At 49.1% G+C, this 15,367-nt stretch overlaps 1 protein-coding gene across 3 annotated transcripts in view; it reads right to left on the minus strand.

Moving 5' to 3' along the window:
* The window catches only part of PLEKHA7 (pleckstrin homology domain containing A7), a gene marked incomplete at both ends in the record, with an annotated part of 209,079 nt that extends 194,639 nt beyond the window's left edge, over positions 1-14,440 (minus strand). For all 3 annotated transcript variants that reach the window (XM_084238017.1, XM_084238016.1, XM_084238015.1), the window contains 3 exons: positions 13,989-14,046; positions 14,167-14,243; positions 14,355-14,440. In XM_084238017.1, the coding sequence (XP_084094143.1) occupies positions 13,989-14,046; positions 14,167-14,243; positions 14,355-14,440 (221 nt within the window). The remainder of the gene's footprint in view (positions 1-13,988; positions 14,047-14,166; positions 14,244-14,354) is intronic.
* Positions 14,441-15,367: the final 927 nt, after the last annotated feature.

Genomic DNA, 15,367 nt, shown 5'->3' on the forward strand with positions numbered 1-15,367 from the left:
CTCCCAGCTCCTTCACATTTCTCCACTGGCTTCCTGCCTCAGCCACCCACTGCGCTGCTCCACAGCTGCCTGTCTCTCCTCACACTCACCCTCTGGTGCTCCCTAGGGCCCCCTCCTCAGAGGCCTGCAGCCCCAGTCACCCATACTGAAGCTGTCCATTGTCCTTCTGCTTTCTTGGACTGGCACTGTAGAGGGCAGAGACAACGGCCTCCATTTCTCTGCCCAGCATCCAGTGTGGAGACTGGCCCACAGCAGGAGCTTCACCAGACTTTGGTGACTGAACAGATGAATCCTGGACCAAAAGCCAGACAGCCTCTGATTAAACTGCTCCTCCAGGCGGCCCACCAGGTCCATCTGTGGACACCTACAGACAACTCGTTTGCAAGTGGAGAGGATATGATTAGTGCAGAGGTCACTGCAGCAACCTGATACCTTGCTCTGGCTTCTCCTGGGGGAAGCAGACAGTCTCATCCCCCACTTCTCATCTCCCATGTCATCCCGGGGGGAGAGAACACAGGAGGCTGTGCAGCCAGGAAGCTGGGGAGAGGACTGGCCTGGAAGCTCTGCCCCTTTCAGCCCCAAGCACATCCCCACACCTCCTGCATTGCAAAGCCCCAGGGAAGCACAGGAGGCAGCCTGCAGCCAGGAAGAGAACTGCGTGCTGACTCCAAGCTGCCAGATCTTGAAAGGGTAAGGGCTCCACGTTGGCAAGAGAAGCCCCTGAGAACCTCTGAGAACACTGGCTGTGACGTTGGTAATGCTCTTCTGGCAGGACCTGAGAGACAGCCTGACCCTAAGCAGGCTTAAGAGGCTCATCAGTCCCTAAGCTGTGGTCAGCTGATATCTGGGAAGACTGGGGGGCGGTTTGCTTCCCACAGAGAACCAGGGACCAGCTGTGCCTGGGGTCCTTCCACCCAAACCATCATTCATCTCCCCTGTGGGGGACTTTCGGAGGAGAGCACCAGGGAGCTTCTGCCTCAGCATCATCCGAGAAAGTTCAAATGACCCATTTGGGGGATAACCTATAGGATTTAGAACAGAGGGGGTGATGATAGGAGCCAGAAGACACCTCGAATCACAAATGAAACAGCATGCAAACTTGGACCCAAGAAGTTTGGGTTCGAGTCCCATCTACTCTCTTGATGCTCTGGCCTTGGGAAGCTCTTTCAGCCCCCATCCAACTCCTGGTCTCACCTGCTTGATTGTTAAATGAGGAAAATAAAAATACCTGCTTCTAAAAGAAATCTGTGTTTCTCAACTCTAAGGCACCTTGAAGATTATTACTGTTGACATCTGTGGCCGCACAGCACCGGACAGTAAGTCTGTCCTTCACTAGGCAGAGCCGATAAACAGGTGGTTGCCCAGATTAAGGAGTGGACATCTGTGCAGCCTTCTAGATGCCCAGCAGCGAGGGGCAAAGGAGGAGCTGTTTTCACATCTCATTACTCGGGGCTCTTGGCACTCGGTCCCTGCATCCTGGAAAAGGTGCCCATGGCCTTGGGATAGCATCCAAAGAAGAGGTAGCTCAAAAACCTTGTTCTAGTGCTTTCCTGCAGCCTTCAGGTTTTGCTCAGGTCCCTGGCCCTGCACATTCCTGATGGAAGGAGAGGGAAGCAGTCAGGGATGGGGAGAGGGAGAAGAGTGAAGCAGGAGTAGGTTATATACTGTCATTTTTTTAATTGACATTATTTGGAAATCATTTTAAACTACAGAATAGTTGCAAGAGAAGTTAAAAAACCTCCATCTAGCTCATACCCAGACTCATTTATTATTAGTATTTTGCTCCATTTGCTCTATCAGTCACTCTCCTGCACACACCAAGTTTTTCTTTAACCACTTAAGAGCAAATATTTCAGTATGTATTTCCCAAAAACATCCTTTTAATAAGCATAATGGTTATGTAGTTTTCACTGGTCCACACCAACTTCTGAGTTGAGGCCTGACTCAGCCAGCCCTAGATCAAGGGCGCCAGACTTCTGCAGCAACAGCAGCTGATTGGGATTAAGACTCAGAATCCACATGTCCAACCCACCTCATAACTGTGTGAATGTACCGAAAAGGAGCTCACATTTATTGGCATTGAGTATATGCCAGCTACTTGCTAAATCCTTTCCATCAATTAGCTCACGCAATCCTCGTATTTATCCCTATTTTACCAGTGAAGGAAACAGTTTGAAGGGAGTAGGTAACCTGTGAAGGTTGGGGAGCTGCAGATGGTGGAACTGGGATTGGAATCTAGGGAGTCAGATTCCTGAGGCCAAGCTCATACTCACTGCCTCTTTCTATGCCCACCACCACATGCACAACCCCTATCCTTTATTCTACATGGTGAAGTTGCCTGGCTATGCTTTGAGCTTCAAAAAAAGAAAAAAAAAAACTATCCCTGCTACCATGCCAGTGTCCAGGTGACCATTTAGGTCACCTGTGGGCTGGATGTGGGGCTTAGGGAGGCTGGGAGAGTGTGGTAGGCAACAATTTAGTCCAGGGGGTAAAAAAGACAAAAAAGACCATCTGCTGGTTTTCTTAAAACCTGTACCTCCTCCTCTGGAATAGAAGGGCCCAGAAAGGCTGGAAGGCCAAAGGCAGTCTCCCCACATTTCTCTGCCACCTATGACTGAACAGGGGAATTGGTGCCCACAAGGGGTACATGTGTCTGCTTAGGAAAACAGAAAGCCATACAATAAACATGATGCATCTAGCCAAGGCTGTGCGCTGAATGGAAGACATGGATTTTATAATAAATTAGAGGGGGGGGGGCTCCCCTGGTGGCGCAGGTGGTTGAGCACAGGGCTGTGAACCTGTCCACAGCCTCTGCAGCATGAATTCAATCCCAGCTGGCCAGCGAGATACCCACATGGTGCGTCAGACCTCTCCTGTCTCGCCCGCTGCTCCCCTCAGCAGTGGATTTCAGTCAGTCTGTCTGTTCTGTTCCCTGCTCTGTCTCTGGTGAGTCCTCTCACCCTCCCACACATCTGCCTTGTACTCTGGTTCTTGTATGCATGAATGGATAAATCTTTAAAAAAAATAATAAATAAATAAAATAGGGGTAAAGTCTACATGAATTTTAGGAGAAAACCTTTTAGGGTATTTTCTGATATCTAGTCTCCCAGGTGAGTTGGCCTTGACCTTCTTCATTAGGGCTGAGGGAAAACTATAAGAAGCCCTGAGCTGAGCCAACAAGATATCCAATCTCTTCTCTGAGAAAGCTGAACTAATAATATAGCATGTGGCTTTAGGAAGTCTCTTTATCCCTCAGTGCTCCATTTCTGCACTTAAAAAATACAATAATTTTGTGAACCCCCAACCAGGCAATGTTCATGAAGCATTCCATAAACAATAAAACATGAACCCAAGATACTTCTCATTTCAGAGAATCAGAAAGTAAATGTCTTTCCAGTCATTTAAAAACAACAGGCAAAAAACCCATACACCTGTGGTTTCTTTCTCTGCTGATATTTACTTAAAACACCATGCCATTCCACCAAGAAGCTCGTGGCTTGCAATGGCAAAAAGACTAACCCACATTCTTTTCTGAAGACAGAAAATGGGAGCAAGCTCCTTATTAAATCACTAAATACATCATGAAGCACTTTCTTAAATAACCTTCTTTTTCCAAACTCCAAAATTTAGGAAGATCCAAATCTACTGCAAAGATATCAAGAAAGAATGGAAAGTCCTCCCTGGTGGCTCAAGGGGTTAAGATGCAACCTATGAAGCTACCCACAGCCACTGCAGCATGGGTTCAAGCCCCGGCCAGGGAGCTACCCACATGGTGCAGTAGACCTCTCCTGACTCACCCGCTGCCCCTCTCAGCAGTGTATTTCAGTAGCTCTGCCTGTTCTACTCCCCACTCTGTGTCTGGTGAATTCGGTCACCCCTCACACCTCTGGCCTGTACCCCAGTTCTCGTATGCGTAAATAAATCTTTTTTAAAAAAAAAAGAAAGAGCACCACCAATGACACACAGGTGACAAATGGGGTAACACCTCTCCCCTTCCATTCTCCAGCTGTCCCTGCTCTGAACCACACCCCTCCCAGAAGTAGAAAGCCTTAAAAGGCAACTTGCAACTGGTGTTTAAAGAGATTTTCCCACATCTTTTCTGGGATGGCTTTGAGACCAGGGCACAAAGCGTGGCTCTTAATCCTTCCTGCAGCTTTCTGCACAACACTGCGTTGTTCCTTTTACACAGAACCTAACATTTCAGTTCCTGAACCAGTTTTCACCCTTGATAAAACAACCAGGAAATGAAAGGTAAAGTGTGGGATTATGTCAAACTTGCCAGGCTAGGGAGCCTTTTCTTAACATTCAACAAGAGGTTTCAGAATTTCCATTTTAAATAGATGTAAGCAGTTAGTTTCGCAGGAATTCTTTGTGGAATTATTGCTTTCTGGTTAGGAATAAAGTTTCTGGGATTGCTGTTCCCAGCAGTGCCTCAGTGAGAAAGATGACAATAAATGAAGAAACAGGTTGGCACTCTACAAGACAAATTATACTACCATGAAGGTCAACTTTTGTCTGGGGAGGAAAACATGACAGGACAGAGTTTTTACTAGGGTGGCCCGGAAGACGGTTGGTTGATGGCTTCATTAAACCTCAAGGGGGCAGCTTCCTGAGCTGCCCAGTATTTACAGGCTTTCCAGAAGGACTTTCTACACTTGGTGCCTGCAGTCAACTGGAGTCCCCACCTGGACATCCCATCACACCTGGTTTAGCTTCATTCCCTAACTCTTCCCTTATCCTTTTAATTTCAGACTGAAAAGTGGGTTTGTTGATTACAAAAACAAGCAACCTAGGTAAGTGGCATTATTTCCAGAAGGGTAATGCTTTCTCGAAAAGGCTTGATGACTTGGCTTTCACCTGGTCTTCACTCCCTGCCTCACTGGGACAGGTTTTTAATTGCCCACTCCCAGCCTCCTGGAATTCCAGGCCCCACTCTGACTTCCTGGTTCTCACTCTTACCTGAGAGGGAGTCTGAGTACCTCTTGCCCTGTGATATCTCAAAGCAGAACATGGAAGTGATGATTTAGTCAAGTGATGATTTAGTCAATTTCCTGATGTATGCATTTAAAATTTTTTTTTAAAGATTTATTTTATTTTATGCATACAAGAGCTGGGGCATAGGCCAGAGGTGTGGGGGGTGAGAGGATTCACCAGAGACAGAGTGGGGAACAGAACAGGCAGACTGACCGAAGTACACTGCTGAGAGAAGAAGCGGGCGAGTCAGGAGAGGTCTGCTGCGCCATGTGGGTAGCTCCCTGGCCGGCTAGGGAATCGAATTCATGCTGCAGAGGCTGTGGATAGCTTCATAGGTTGCGTGTTAACCCCTTGTGCCGCCAGGGAGGCCCTAAAATTTATAATTTACAATATAGAGACGAGACAAGGATGTCCACTCTCACCACTGCTTTTCAATATAATACTGGTAGTCCTAGCCAGCGCAATAAGACAAGAGAAAGACATCCAAGGAATCCAAATAGGAAAAGAAGAAGTCAAACTATCACTATTTGCAGATGATATGATAATATACGTAGAGAACCCCAAAAACTCCACAGAAAAACTAATTCAACTAATCAATCAGTTCAGTAAAGTGGCAGGATACAAAATCAACACACAAAAGTCAGTAGCCTTCCTATACACAAACAATAAATCTGAAGAAGAAATCAAAAAAACCATCCCTTTTATTATTGAAACAAAAAAAATCAAATACTTGGGAATAAATCTAACAAAAGAGGTAAAGGACCTATACAAAGAAAACTATAAAACACTGTTAAAAGAAATAGAAGAAGACACAAAGAAATGGAAAGACATCCCCTGCTCATGGATTGGAAGAATAAACATTATTAAAATGGCCATCCTACCAAAAGCAATATACAGATTCCATGCTATTCCAATCAAAATTTCAATGTCATTCTTCAAAGAAATAGAACAATTATTGATGAAATTCATATGGAATCACAAAAATCCCCGAATAGCCAAAGCTCTCCTGAAAAAAAAAGAAGGGAATGGAGGCATCACACTCCCAGACTTCAAACTATACTACAAAGCCATAATCATCAAAACTGCATGGTATTGGAACAAGAACAGACATACAGACCAATGGAATCGAATAGAAAGTCCAGAAATAAACCCACAGATTTATGGTCAACTAATCTTTGACAAAGGAGCAAAGACTATGCATTGGAGCAAAGAAAGTTTGTTCAATAAATGGTGCTGGGGGCTTCCCCGGTGGCACAGCGGTAGAGCGCTGGGTTGCGAAGCTGCCCGCAGCCTCTGCAGCGCCGGTTCGATCCCCGGCTGCTCCCCGGCCACCAGAGGAGGGTCCCACATGGCTTCCTGCCATGTGGGACCCTCCTGCTGCCCACTGCTCCCCTCAGCAGTGTACTTCGGTCCTTCTGCCTGCTCTGCTCCCCGCTCTGGCTCTGGTGAATTCTCTCACCCTCCCGTGCTTCTGACTGTACCCAGTGCTTGTATAAATAAATAAAATAAACAAATAAAAATAAATCTTTAAAAATAAAAAAAAATAAATGGTGCTGGGAAAATTGGGTCGCTACATGCAAAAGAATGAAGCTTGACCACTACCTCACACCATACACGAAAATCAACTCAAAATGGATTAAAGAACTAGACATAAGACCTGAAACCATAAAATATATAGAAAGAAATATAGGCGAAACACTACGTGATTTGCACATCAAAGACATCTTTACAGACATCACCCAAAGCAGTGATAGTGAAGGCAAAGTTAAACAGCTGGGACTACATCAAATTAAAGAGCTTCTGCACAGCAAAAGAGACAATAACAAAAACAAAGAGAAACCCCACCAACTGGGAGAACATTTTTGCACCCAACACTAATGATAAAGGACTGATCACAAAAATCTGCAAAGAGCTGATGAGACTCAACAACAACAAAGAAAATAATCCAGTCAAAAAATGGGCAGAAGAGCTAAAAAGAAACTTCTCTGAAGAGGAAATGCAAATGGCCAACAGGCATATGAAAAAATGTTCAACATCACTTGTAATCAGGGAAATGCAAATCAAAACTACCATGAGATACCATCTTACAGCAGTGAGAATGGCACATATTAAAAAAACTAGCAACAACAAAGTGTGGAGAAAAAGGAACTCTTCTGCACTGTTGGTGGGAGTGCAAACGGGTCCAACCACTTTGGAGAGCTGTGTGGAGATTTCTGGACCTACTAAACATAGAGCTTCCATATGATCCAGCAATTCCACTCCTAGGTATTTACCCAAAGGACACAGAAACATCAATTCCAAAGAACACCTGCACCCCTATGTTTATAGCAGCACTGTTTACAATAGCTAAGCTTTGGAAACAACCCAAATGCCCTAAAATAGATGACTGGATCAAGAAGATGTGGTACATATACACCATGGAATATTACTCAGCATTCAAAAAAGATAAACACATGCAATTTGCAGCAACATGGATGGTGCTGGAAGGGATCATGCTCAGCGAAATAAGCCAAAAAGAAAAAGAAAAAGAAAAATACCGGATGGTCTCACTCATAGCAGGAATCTAGAAAACTTAAATAAGGGACCAGGAAAATGAATAACTATAAGAAAGTGAAAATCAGAATCAACAAAAAACTATGAAACAGAGACACTTTGGGGGGGGGGGGTCGGGAGGGGAGGGATTGGGATCAGAAAGAGGGGGTTGCAATTGTATGGGGAATATAAAAATAAAATTTATTATTTAAAAAAAAAACAATATAGAGACGAACCTTAAGACTTCTGCTTATAAGTTAAATTTTCAATTTTTCTTTACTTAAATGACATTCAAATAGTAAATGAAAAGCATTCTGCCAAGATAAGGGAAATACTGCAGAAAAAAGAAAAAGTTTTATAATGTAATCCCTTTAGTGGCACTTTTCCCCCTGCTTTTGAACAAGTGGCTCTATGCTTTCCTTTTACACTGGATCTTGCCAATTACGCAGCCAGTCCTGCCCCCAGGGCCTGCAGGCTGGCTTTGCTCTTAGCCTCAAAAATGTCCTTCCCAAGAGCCTCACTGCCTCACGTGGGAATGGGAACCACAAGGAGAATGGCTCCTACACAGGATGACCCTGCAAGGCTCCACAGCTGAAACCCAGGAAACTGAAACTTCTAGAAGAGACCTCGGGCAATCAGCTATTTTCCACCAGGACCCTGGGGTCAAGTCACAGAGGACACAAAAGCCTGGCAACCAAAGAAGGGGTGCCAAGACCAATGAGCAAGACATCCATTCCCCTGACAGAACATTCAGTTTTGAGTTGAAGAAGCTGGGGGTGTCGGGTTCCTGCTTTGAGCGCTGTCCTCAATAGCAAGTGACTCCCTCCAAGATGCCTGCAGTCCCGTCACCAGCCTTGACAGGTTGTTTCCTGGTGGCTATGCTTCTTTCACCTTGCTGAATCTCCCCGACAACCCTGATCTCAACAAGGAGTTTCCCAACTTGGCATACCCAGTAAGCTCACTCTTAAAACACTGCTGCTTCACTAAACACCAAGTGCCCACTCAGTGTCCAGCCCTGGACTGGGCACCAGAGTCTCAGAAGTGGGAAACATGGATCCTACCTCCAAGGAGCAGCCTTGGCACTGGCAGAGTAGCCGAGAGCCCGGCCCTCCCCTCTGCCACCTTATCCTCCTTTTCAACTCATGACCTGCTGTTGTGAGAAGCCAGAGAAATCCCCAAAGTTCCAAGAAATCCCCAAAGAACAATTCAGTGTGACCCTCTAGCTCCCAAGGTCTGCTCTAGAACTTTTCCTTCATGTCTTGTGTTTGAAAAGTCTGTCTGCGAAATCATCTTTACTAATAACTAATGGCCATCATTCCTTACTAATGAGAGGCATGCATCCCCAACAATGGGGGAGACCAAGGGTCGGTGCCCTTCCTAGCACCTGATCGTTAGCAAAGGAGGCTGGCCCCAGAGGTTGCAGCAGCCTGACTCAAAGCAAAAATAGCACATGGCATGAGGCTCCTTCCAGTACCGATGCAGGCTATCACCTGTGACCAGGCTAGGAACCACCACCACCACCACAGTTACCATATCGGAGATGGAAGTCCTACATCTTAGTCCCAACTCTGACCCTTCTGCCAAATCATTTAAACTCACAGGCTGGACCTGAGTTTTATAACCTGAAGAACAGAGATATCCACTGTTCTGTTGCCTCAGGGGGCGATTATAAGGAACAAGCAAGAAAAGGTACTGGGAAAAGCCAACTGCCCTTTGCTGTTAGAATATCCAGAATTATTATGAGTTTCCATGTCTCTAAAATGGGACTAGTAACAGTTCTCATTTCATCAAAGTTGTTTGATTAAATCAGATAAGAGTTATATGACAGTCCCTAGTATTTTCCAAGGACTTGAGAAGATGATGCTATTAAGTAATTGTTATCACTATTATTGCTGTGGTTGTTAATGACACTATTATCACAATTCCTATTATATCTTGCTCCCTGGCTAAGGGATTCATGGCAAAATAAGGTCTTAGAGTACAAAAAGTCTTCTGAAAGGGGATATAAGCATCATCTAATCTAGGATTGGGAGAGCCAGAAGTAGATTCTGTATATGTTTTGTCTCCAATTAATCCAACACTGAAACAAAAGTGCAGAAATCAAAACCAAAATTCACCTGCATTAGTTTAAGGTTTTCTGCTTCACGAAATGGACTTTGGAGAGTATTCAAACATTTGCCAATTATTAGGAGCAACTGAAACCTCACACAACTTTCCAGTCTAAGGATCCACTGGAGAAAATAAAATCATCTGTGGCTATACTTTGTCTTCTAACTTAGCCATATTAGAAGAGATTTCTCCATCAAAAAAAAATCAAATATTCAGAAATGTTTACAGCAAATCTAAGAAAAAGAACGCAAACCGAAGCAAAACATTTTTTTTTAATGTGGGTAAAAGAATATTTACACCTAAATCCCTAAGAGCCCCTAAAGAACTCCAAAAACCTCTCAAGAAATTGTCACAGGGGACCTCCCCTGGTGGCACAGTGGTTGAGCGCTGGGCTGCGAAGCTGCCTGCAGCCTCTGCAGCGCCGATTTGATCCCTGGCCGCGGGTGAGGGTCCCACATGGCGCGACAGACCCCTCCTGCCGCCCTCTGCTCCCCTCAGCAGTGTATTTCGTCGGTCTGCCTGTTCTGTTCCCCACTCTGGCTCTGGTGAATTCTCTCACCTTCCTGCACTTCTGACTGTACCCAGTGCTTGTATAAATAAATAAATAAATCTTAAAAAAAAAAAATAAAAGAAATTGTCACAGGGCCTCCCTGGTGACACAAGGGGTTAAGCACAGCACTGTGAAGCACTATACTGTGAAGCTATCTGAAGGCTCTGCAGCTGGCCAGGGAGCTACCCACATGGCACAGCAGACCTCTCCTGTCTTGCCCTCTGCTCCCCTCAACAATGTATTTCATTCTGCCTATTCTGTTTCCCACTCTGTCTCTGGTGAATCCTCTCACCCCCCCACACACACACACCTGTGGCCTGTACCCCAGTTCTTATATGCATAAATAAAATCTTTTTAAAAAATTGTCACAGAAGGAGGTAAGGAATAAGATCAGCGACCAAGGTCATTTCCCCGGCATGGCTTGCCTTTAACTGTAGGAGAGACTACTTTCCCCGAGGCCTGGGAGGACTCAGCCAAAGCCCTGGGGGGCAGAGAGCCAGGGCTGCAGTAGGCTAATCACTAGGGATTTCACAAACAGAGTTACCATAGAAGAGCAAAAGAGATGAAGGACTGATGGGTGTAACCTACACACTCCTCAAATCCCCCAGCTCCAGACTCTATAAAGAAATAAACAAACAAAAATTAGGGGAAAAAAAAAAACAGACTTTACCCAGCACTTCATGGAAAAATAAGAAACCAGCATGTAGGAAAACCCACCTCTCCCCTCAGCAAACCTGTCAACATGCTTGCCGGGGTCCAGCACCTCAAGTCCTTCCTCCTCTCCCGTGGATGGTGCACCTGCTCCCCCCTGAGACCAGGGGACTCAGGGTCTAGATCCCTGACCCCTCACCTCGGAAGCATTGCTCCAGCAACTAGACCACCTCTTTCCTGCACCATCTATTTCTCCCTCTCTCCTGGGCCATTCCCAACAGAACAAAACATGCTCTGCAAACTCCCAGCAAAAAAAGAAAACCCCTCCCTCAATCTCACATCTTCTCCAGTTCTCAGCCAACTTCTCACCTCCACCTTATAACAAAGGTGCCTGAAAGGTTTACCTACACTCACTGCCTCCATTTCCTCATCCCCTATTTTCTCTTCGCCCTACTGCTGGCAGGTTTCATCCTTCAGGTTTCTGTGATGACTCATTCTCCTGGGTCTTCTGCTACCTTCTCAGTCCTGTCTCAGTTTCCTCTGCTGGATCTGCTTCCTTTCCCAACCTCGGATGCCGCTAGGTCCTAAGGTTTAGGTCATCTTCTCTCTTCTGTCAACACCCTCGTCCTCCATGATTTCATCTAATCCTGCAGACAACACCTCCAAGCCCAAAGATCTCTCCTGAGGCTGCTGTCTGAGCTTCAGAGTCATACATCTGACTAGCTGATATATACATATCTCAAGTATAATCTGGCAAAATAAGATCTCATGCTTTCCCCCTACTGCCAACCTGTTCCTCCCCCAGTCTTTGCATATTCCCAAAGATCTGAACACCATCCACTCAGATGCTTGAGCCCCAAAGTCATCTGACTCTTGTCTTTCTCTCAGTCTACATCCCAGTCATCAAGCCTAAATCTGGCAATTTTCTCCATCTCCAGGGCTACCACGTGCCGTCAAGCCATCATTAACTCTTGCGTGGACTGCAGCAAGTCTCTACTGCTCTGCCCCATACAGGTGCCCACCTACACGACAGCAGGCAGAGTCTTTCTACAAATACAAATCAAATCACACCGCTCTCCTATTTCAAACCCTCCAGTAACTTCTCACTGGACTTCACATAAAATTAAAAAACTCCTTACCCTGGCTCATAAAGACTTCTGTCACTTAACTTTCTCTCATCTATTGCCTCTTCCCATGCCACTTTCTCTGTTCACCTTCCAGCCACACTGTTCCTTGAACTTGAACCTCTTTCAAGCCTTACGGTCCTGTTTTCTCCTCCTGAAGTGCTTTGCCACCGTTGTCATTGTCAGCATAAGGATGACTATTTCGTGTAGTTCAAATTTTACCTTAGGGCCTCCATGGAGGTGCAAGGGGTTAAGATGCAAACTATGAGGCTATCCACAGCCCATGCAACACAAAGTTCAAGCCCCAGCCAGGGAGATACCCACACGGCACAGCAGACCTCTCCTGACACTCCTGCTGCTCCCCTCAGCAGTGCATTTCAGTCAACTGCCTATTCTGCTCCCCACTCTGTCTCTGGTGAATCCTCTCACCCCCCACACCTCTGGCCTGTACCCCAGTGCTTGTATGCATAAATAAATCTTTTTTTAAAAAAAAACAAATTTTACCTTAAATGTCATCCATTCAGATACACCACCACTGCTGTCCCAGTTCAACCAAACTACCCAGTCACTTGACATCATATCACCTTATTTTCATTGTCTGTGTACTGGTTACCACAATCTAATACTGTTTATTTACTTATTTTCTGCTTCTTCTCCTCCCCCACTAGATGGCAAGTTCTTCGAGCAGGTCCTTGCTTGCTCATTTGGCTCACTTCTGTAGCCCCACTACCTAGAACAATGCAGACACCCGGGAGAAGTCTAAAAAAAAAAATGGATGAATGCAGTTATGAGCCAGAAAGACCCACTGACAGAGAGTGCTGCTAGTCCCTGCCAGCTCCCCAACTTCTCTCTCACACTGGAGGGAGCACAGCAGGACCACAGCCACAGTCCTAACGCTCACTTCTATAAATCAGCTCACTTTTATAAATCACCTCCGTAAGGAGTACAAGCATCCTAAGAGTGGGGGGGGGGGGGGGTGGAGCTTCAGGATTCTGGGGGACCATCAGAGGTTAGATGCTGCTCCAGGAAAGACTAGGAGAGTTTCAAGCTGAAGTAGAAAGGAATTCTAGCTCACACCTAATAGTCCTCGGATCACCGTCCAGATCACGTCCTTGGCTAGTTTATTCAGTGAACATTTACCAAGTGCCTACTCCGGACTGGGGCAAAGGATCAAAAGCAGTTTTTGATTTTGACCTCATGAAACTAACTCACAGGCAGACAGGCTGCAACACAGGTACCCATCCGGAGTGGTAGAGAATGAACGGCGCCTCAATTTACTGCTCCTCTCTTTGATTTCTCCAGACCCACGTTGGGATAACCTCGATAATGGGGTGACGCTCCCGGGTTTTGGGAAAATCTCCGGCTTGCCTTGAGGAGGCAGGAGGGATTGTGCCAGCACCCGCCAGAGAGAGACGCGGCGTGTTCGAGGAATATTATTGGCTGATGAGTTCCCTTCCCCACCCCCACGACTCCCCCATTAGACCCGAGCCACGGATGGGGCGGGATGGGGTTAGGGGGTTCCAAGTCTTCACCACCATCCTGGAGAACCCCGCCCAAGAGAAAGGCCTCCCAGGCGACATTCCCTTCGTCTCTTTATCTCCTCCCCGCCAAACCCCACCTCCTGCCCCAGGTCCCCCACCCCAGATGAAACTCACGTCTACGCTCCCCACCCCCGCCCACCCCGGTCCGAGCACCCGCTCGGCTCAGCCCAGCCCCGGGCCTGGAGGGAGGCGTGTCCGCCTCACGCCCGCTCGAATCCCGCCCAACTGCCAGGTCCAGGGCGCAGAGTTGGCGGCCCCAGTCCCCAGTCCCCGCCGCGGGCGCAATCCGGGACCCTTGCCGTGGTCCCCCAGGGGAGATGCTGACACCCCCCCAGTTCCTCCTGGACCCCGCCACACAAATCCCGAACACAAAACTGCACCCAAGTGCGGCCGCGGCGCTGTGCGCGCCAAATCGCGGGGGACCCGAGCGGAGAGGGGCTGGGGGCGCGGCGGGAACCGGGTTCGACCTCGTGGCGGCAGCGCCCGCAAGTTGCCGCGATCACTCACTCGATGAAGTAGCTGGCGCCCTCCTCCGTGAAGCCCTCCTCCCAGCCGCGGGGCAGGTCTGCGGGGAGGCGAGAAAAGTGGGGTCAAACTTGGGCCGCCGCGGCGTGCGCGCCCGCCGCCCCGAGCGCCCCCGAGCGCCCCCCGAGCGCGCCCCCCCCCACGCGGGTCCGGCGCCCACCTGAGCGGATCATGTGGCCCGAGTTGACGGGCTCCCCGGTGCGCGGGTGCAGCCAGGTGGTGCAGCGGAGCCGGTCACTGCGGGGAGAGAGGTGCACCTGTTAGCGCCGCGGGAGCCCGCGGGGGGCCCGCGCGGCCCCGCGCCCCGCCCGCCCGCGCCCGCCCGCGCCCCGCACTCCCGCGCCGCACTTGATGAAGAAGACGCGGCCGTCGCGGCACACGCCGTAGGACCAGGGCTCAGGTAGAGTGTCCCGCGCGCCCGCCGCCGCCGCCATGTTCGCCGCGCGCCGCGCCGCGCCGCGCCGGGCGGGGGGAGGGGGCGGGGAGGGGGCGGCGCGGGCGGCGGGACCCGGGGCTCGGCCGGCGCGGGCTCTGCGGGCGCCCCGGGGAGCTCCGTGGCGCACGGGCTCCCCCGGGGCGGGGTCGTGGCCGGGTCCCGGGCGCCCCCACCCGCGCGGCCGCCGGATCCGCCTGCGCCTCAGACGCCCCGGACGCCTCGGACGCGGCCTTTGTCCCCGCGCCTTCCCCGCCCCCAGCGCCCCGCGCGCCCCTTTGACCCCGAAACCCCGGGCCCTGGCGGAGCAGAGGGCCTCTGGGGGGCGCCCCGGACAAACTTTGGAAACGGGGCGCGCCCCAGATGCGCCAGTAAACACCGCCCGAGCCCCCCGACACAACTTATTTCCCGAGAACCGCACTTCGCCCTGGACCTGGAGCGCGCCACAGGTTACTCCATGTTCCCGGCCGCGGCTTCTTCCGCTGTGGGGGGAAAGTAAATATTAGGGCGCTGCTGTGTAGATTAAGGGAAGGAACGACGACGTAAGGTGCCAGCGAGACCCTGGCACCGTCGACGCACCCGCTGTTAACGCCGGAGCGAGCGGCGTTTTCCCCGGGCGGCGGCGAGGCCCTGCGGGCGGGGCGGACCCACACCTCACACGCCCTTGCGTTGCGGGGTTCACGGGCTTCTTGCCTCTGTTCGTGCCAACTGGTAGAAGGTCCGGCGTTGAGGGCTGGACTGCACCCCGTCTCCATCTTTAGAAGAACCCACCCGACGCCCCGGCCCCCTAACGGGGGGTCTGGAAGGCGCTTTACATGGCAGGACCTTCTCACATTCAAGTCTCTGCTACTGGGGAGCCAGCCCTCTCCTGACCCCTCGGTCCCTTCAGTATTCCATTACTTGTGTTCGCGAAATTGACATTCTTTTT

This window comes from Talpa europaea (genome assembly GCF_964194135.1).
Source record: "Talpa europaea genome assembly, chromosome: 1".
Lineage (NCBI taxonomy): Eukaryota > Metazoa > Chordata > Mammalia > Eulipotyphla > Talpidae > Talpa > Talpa europaea.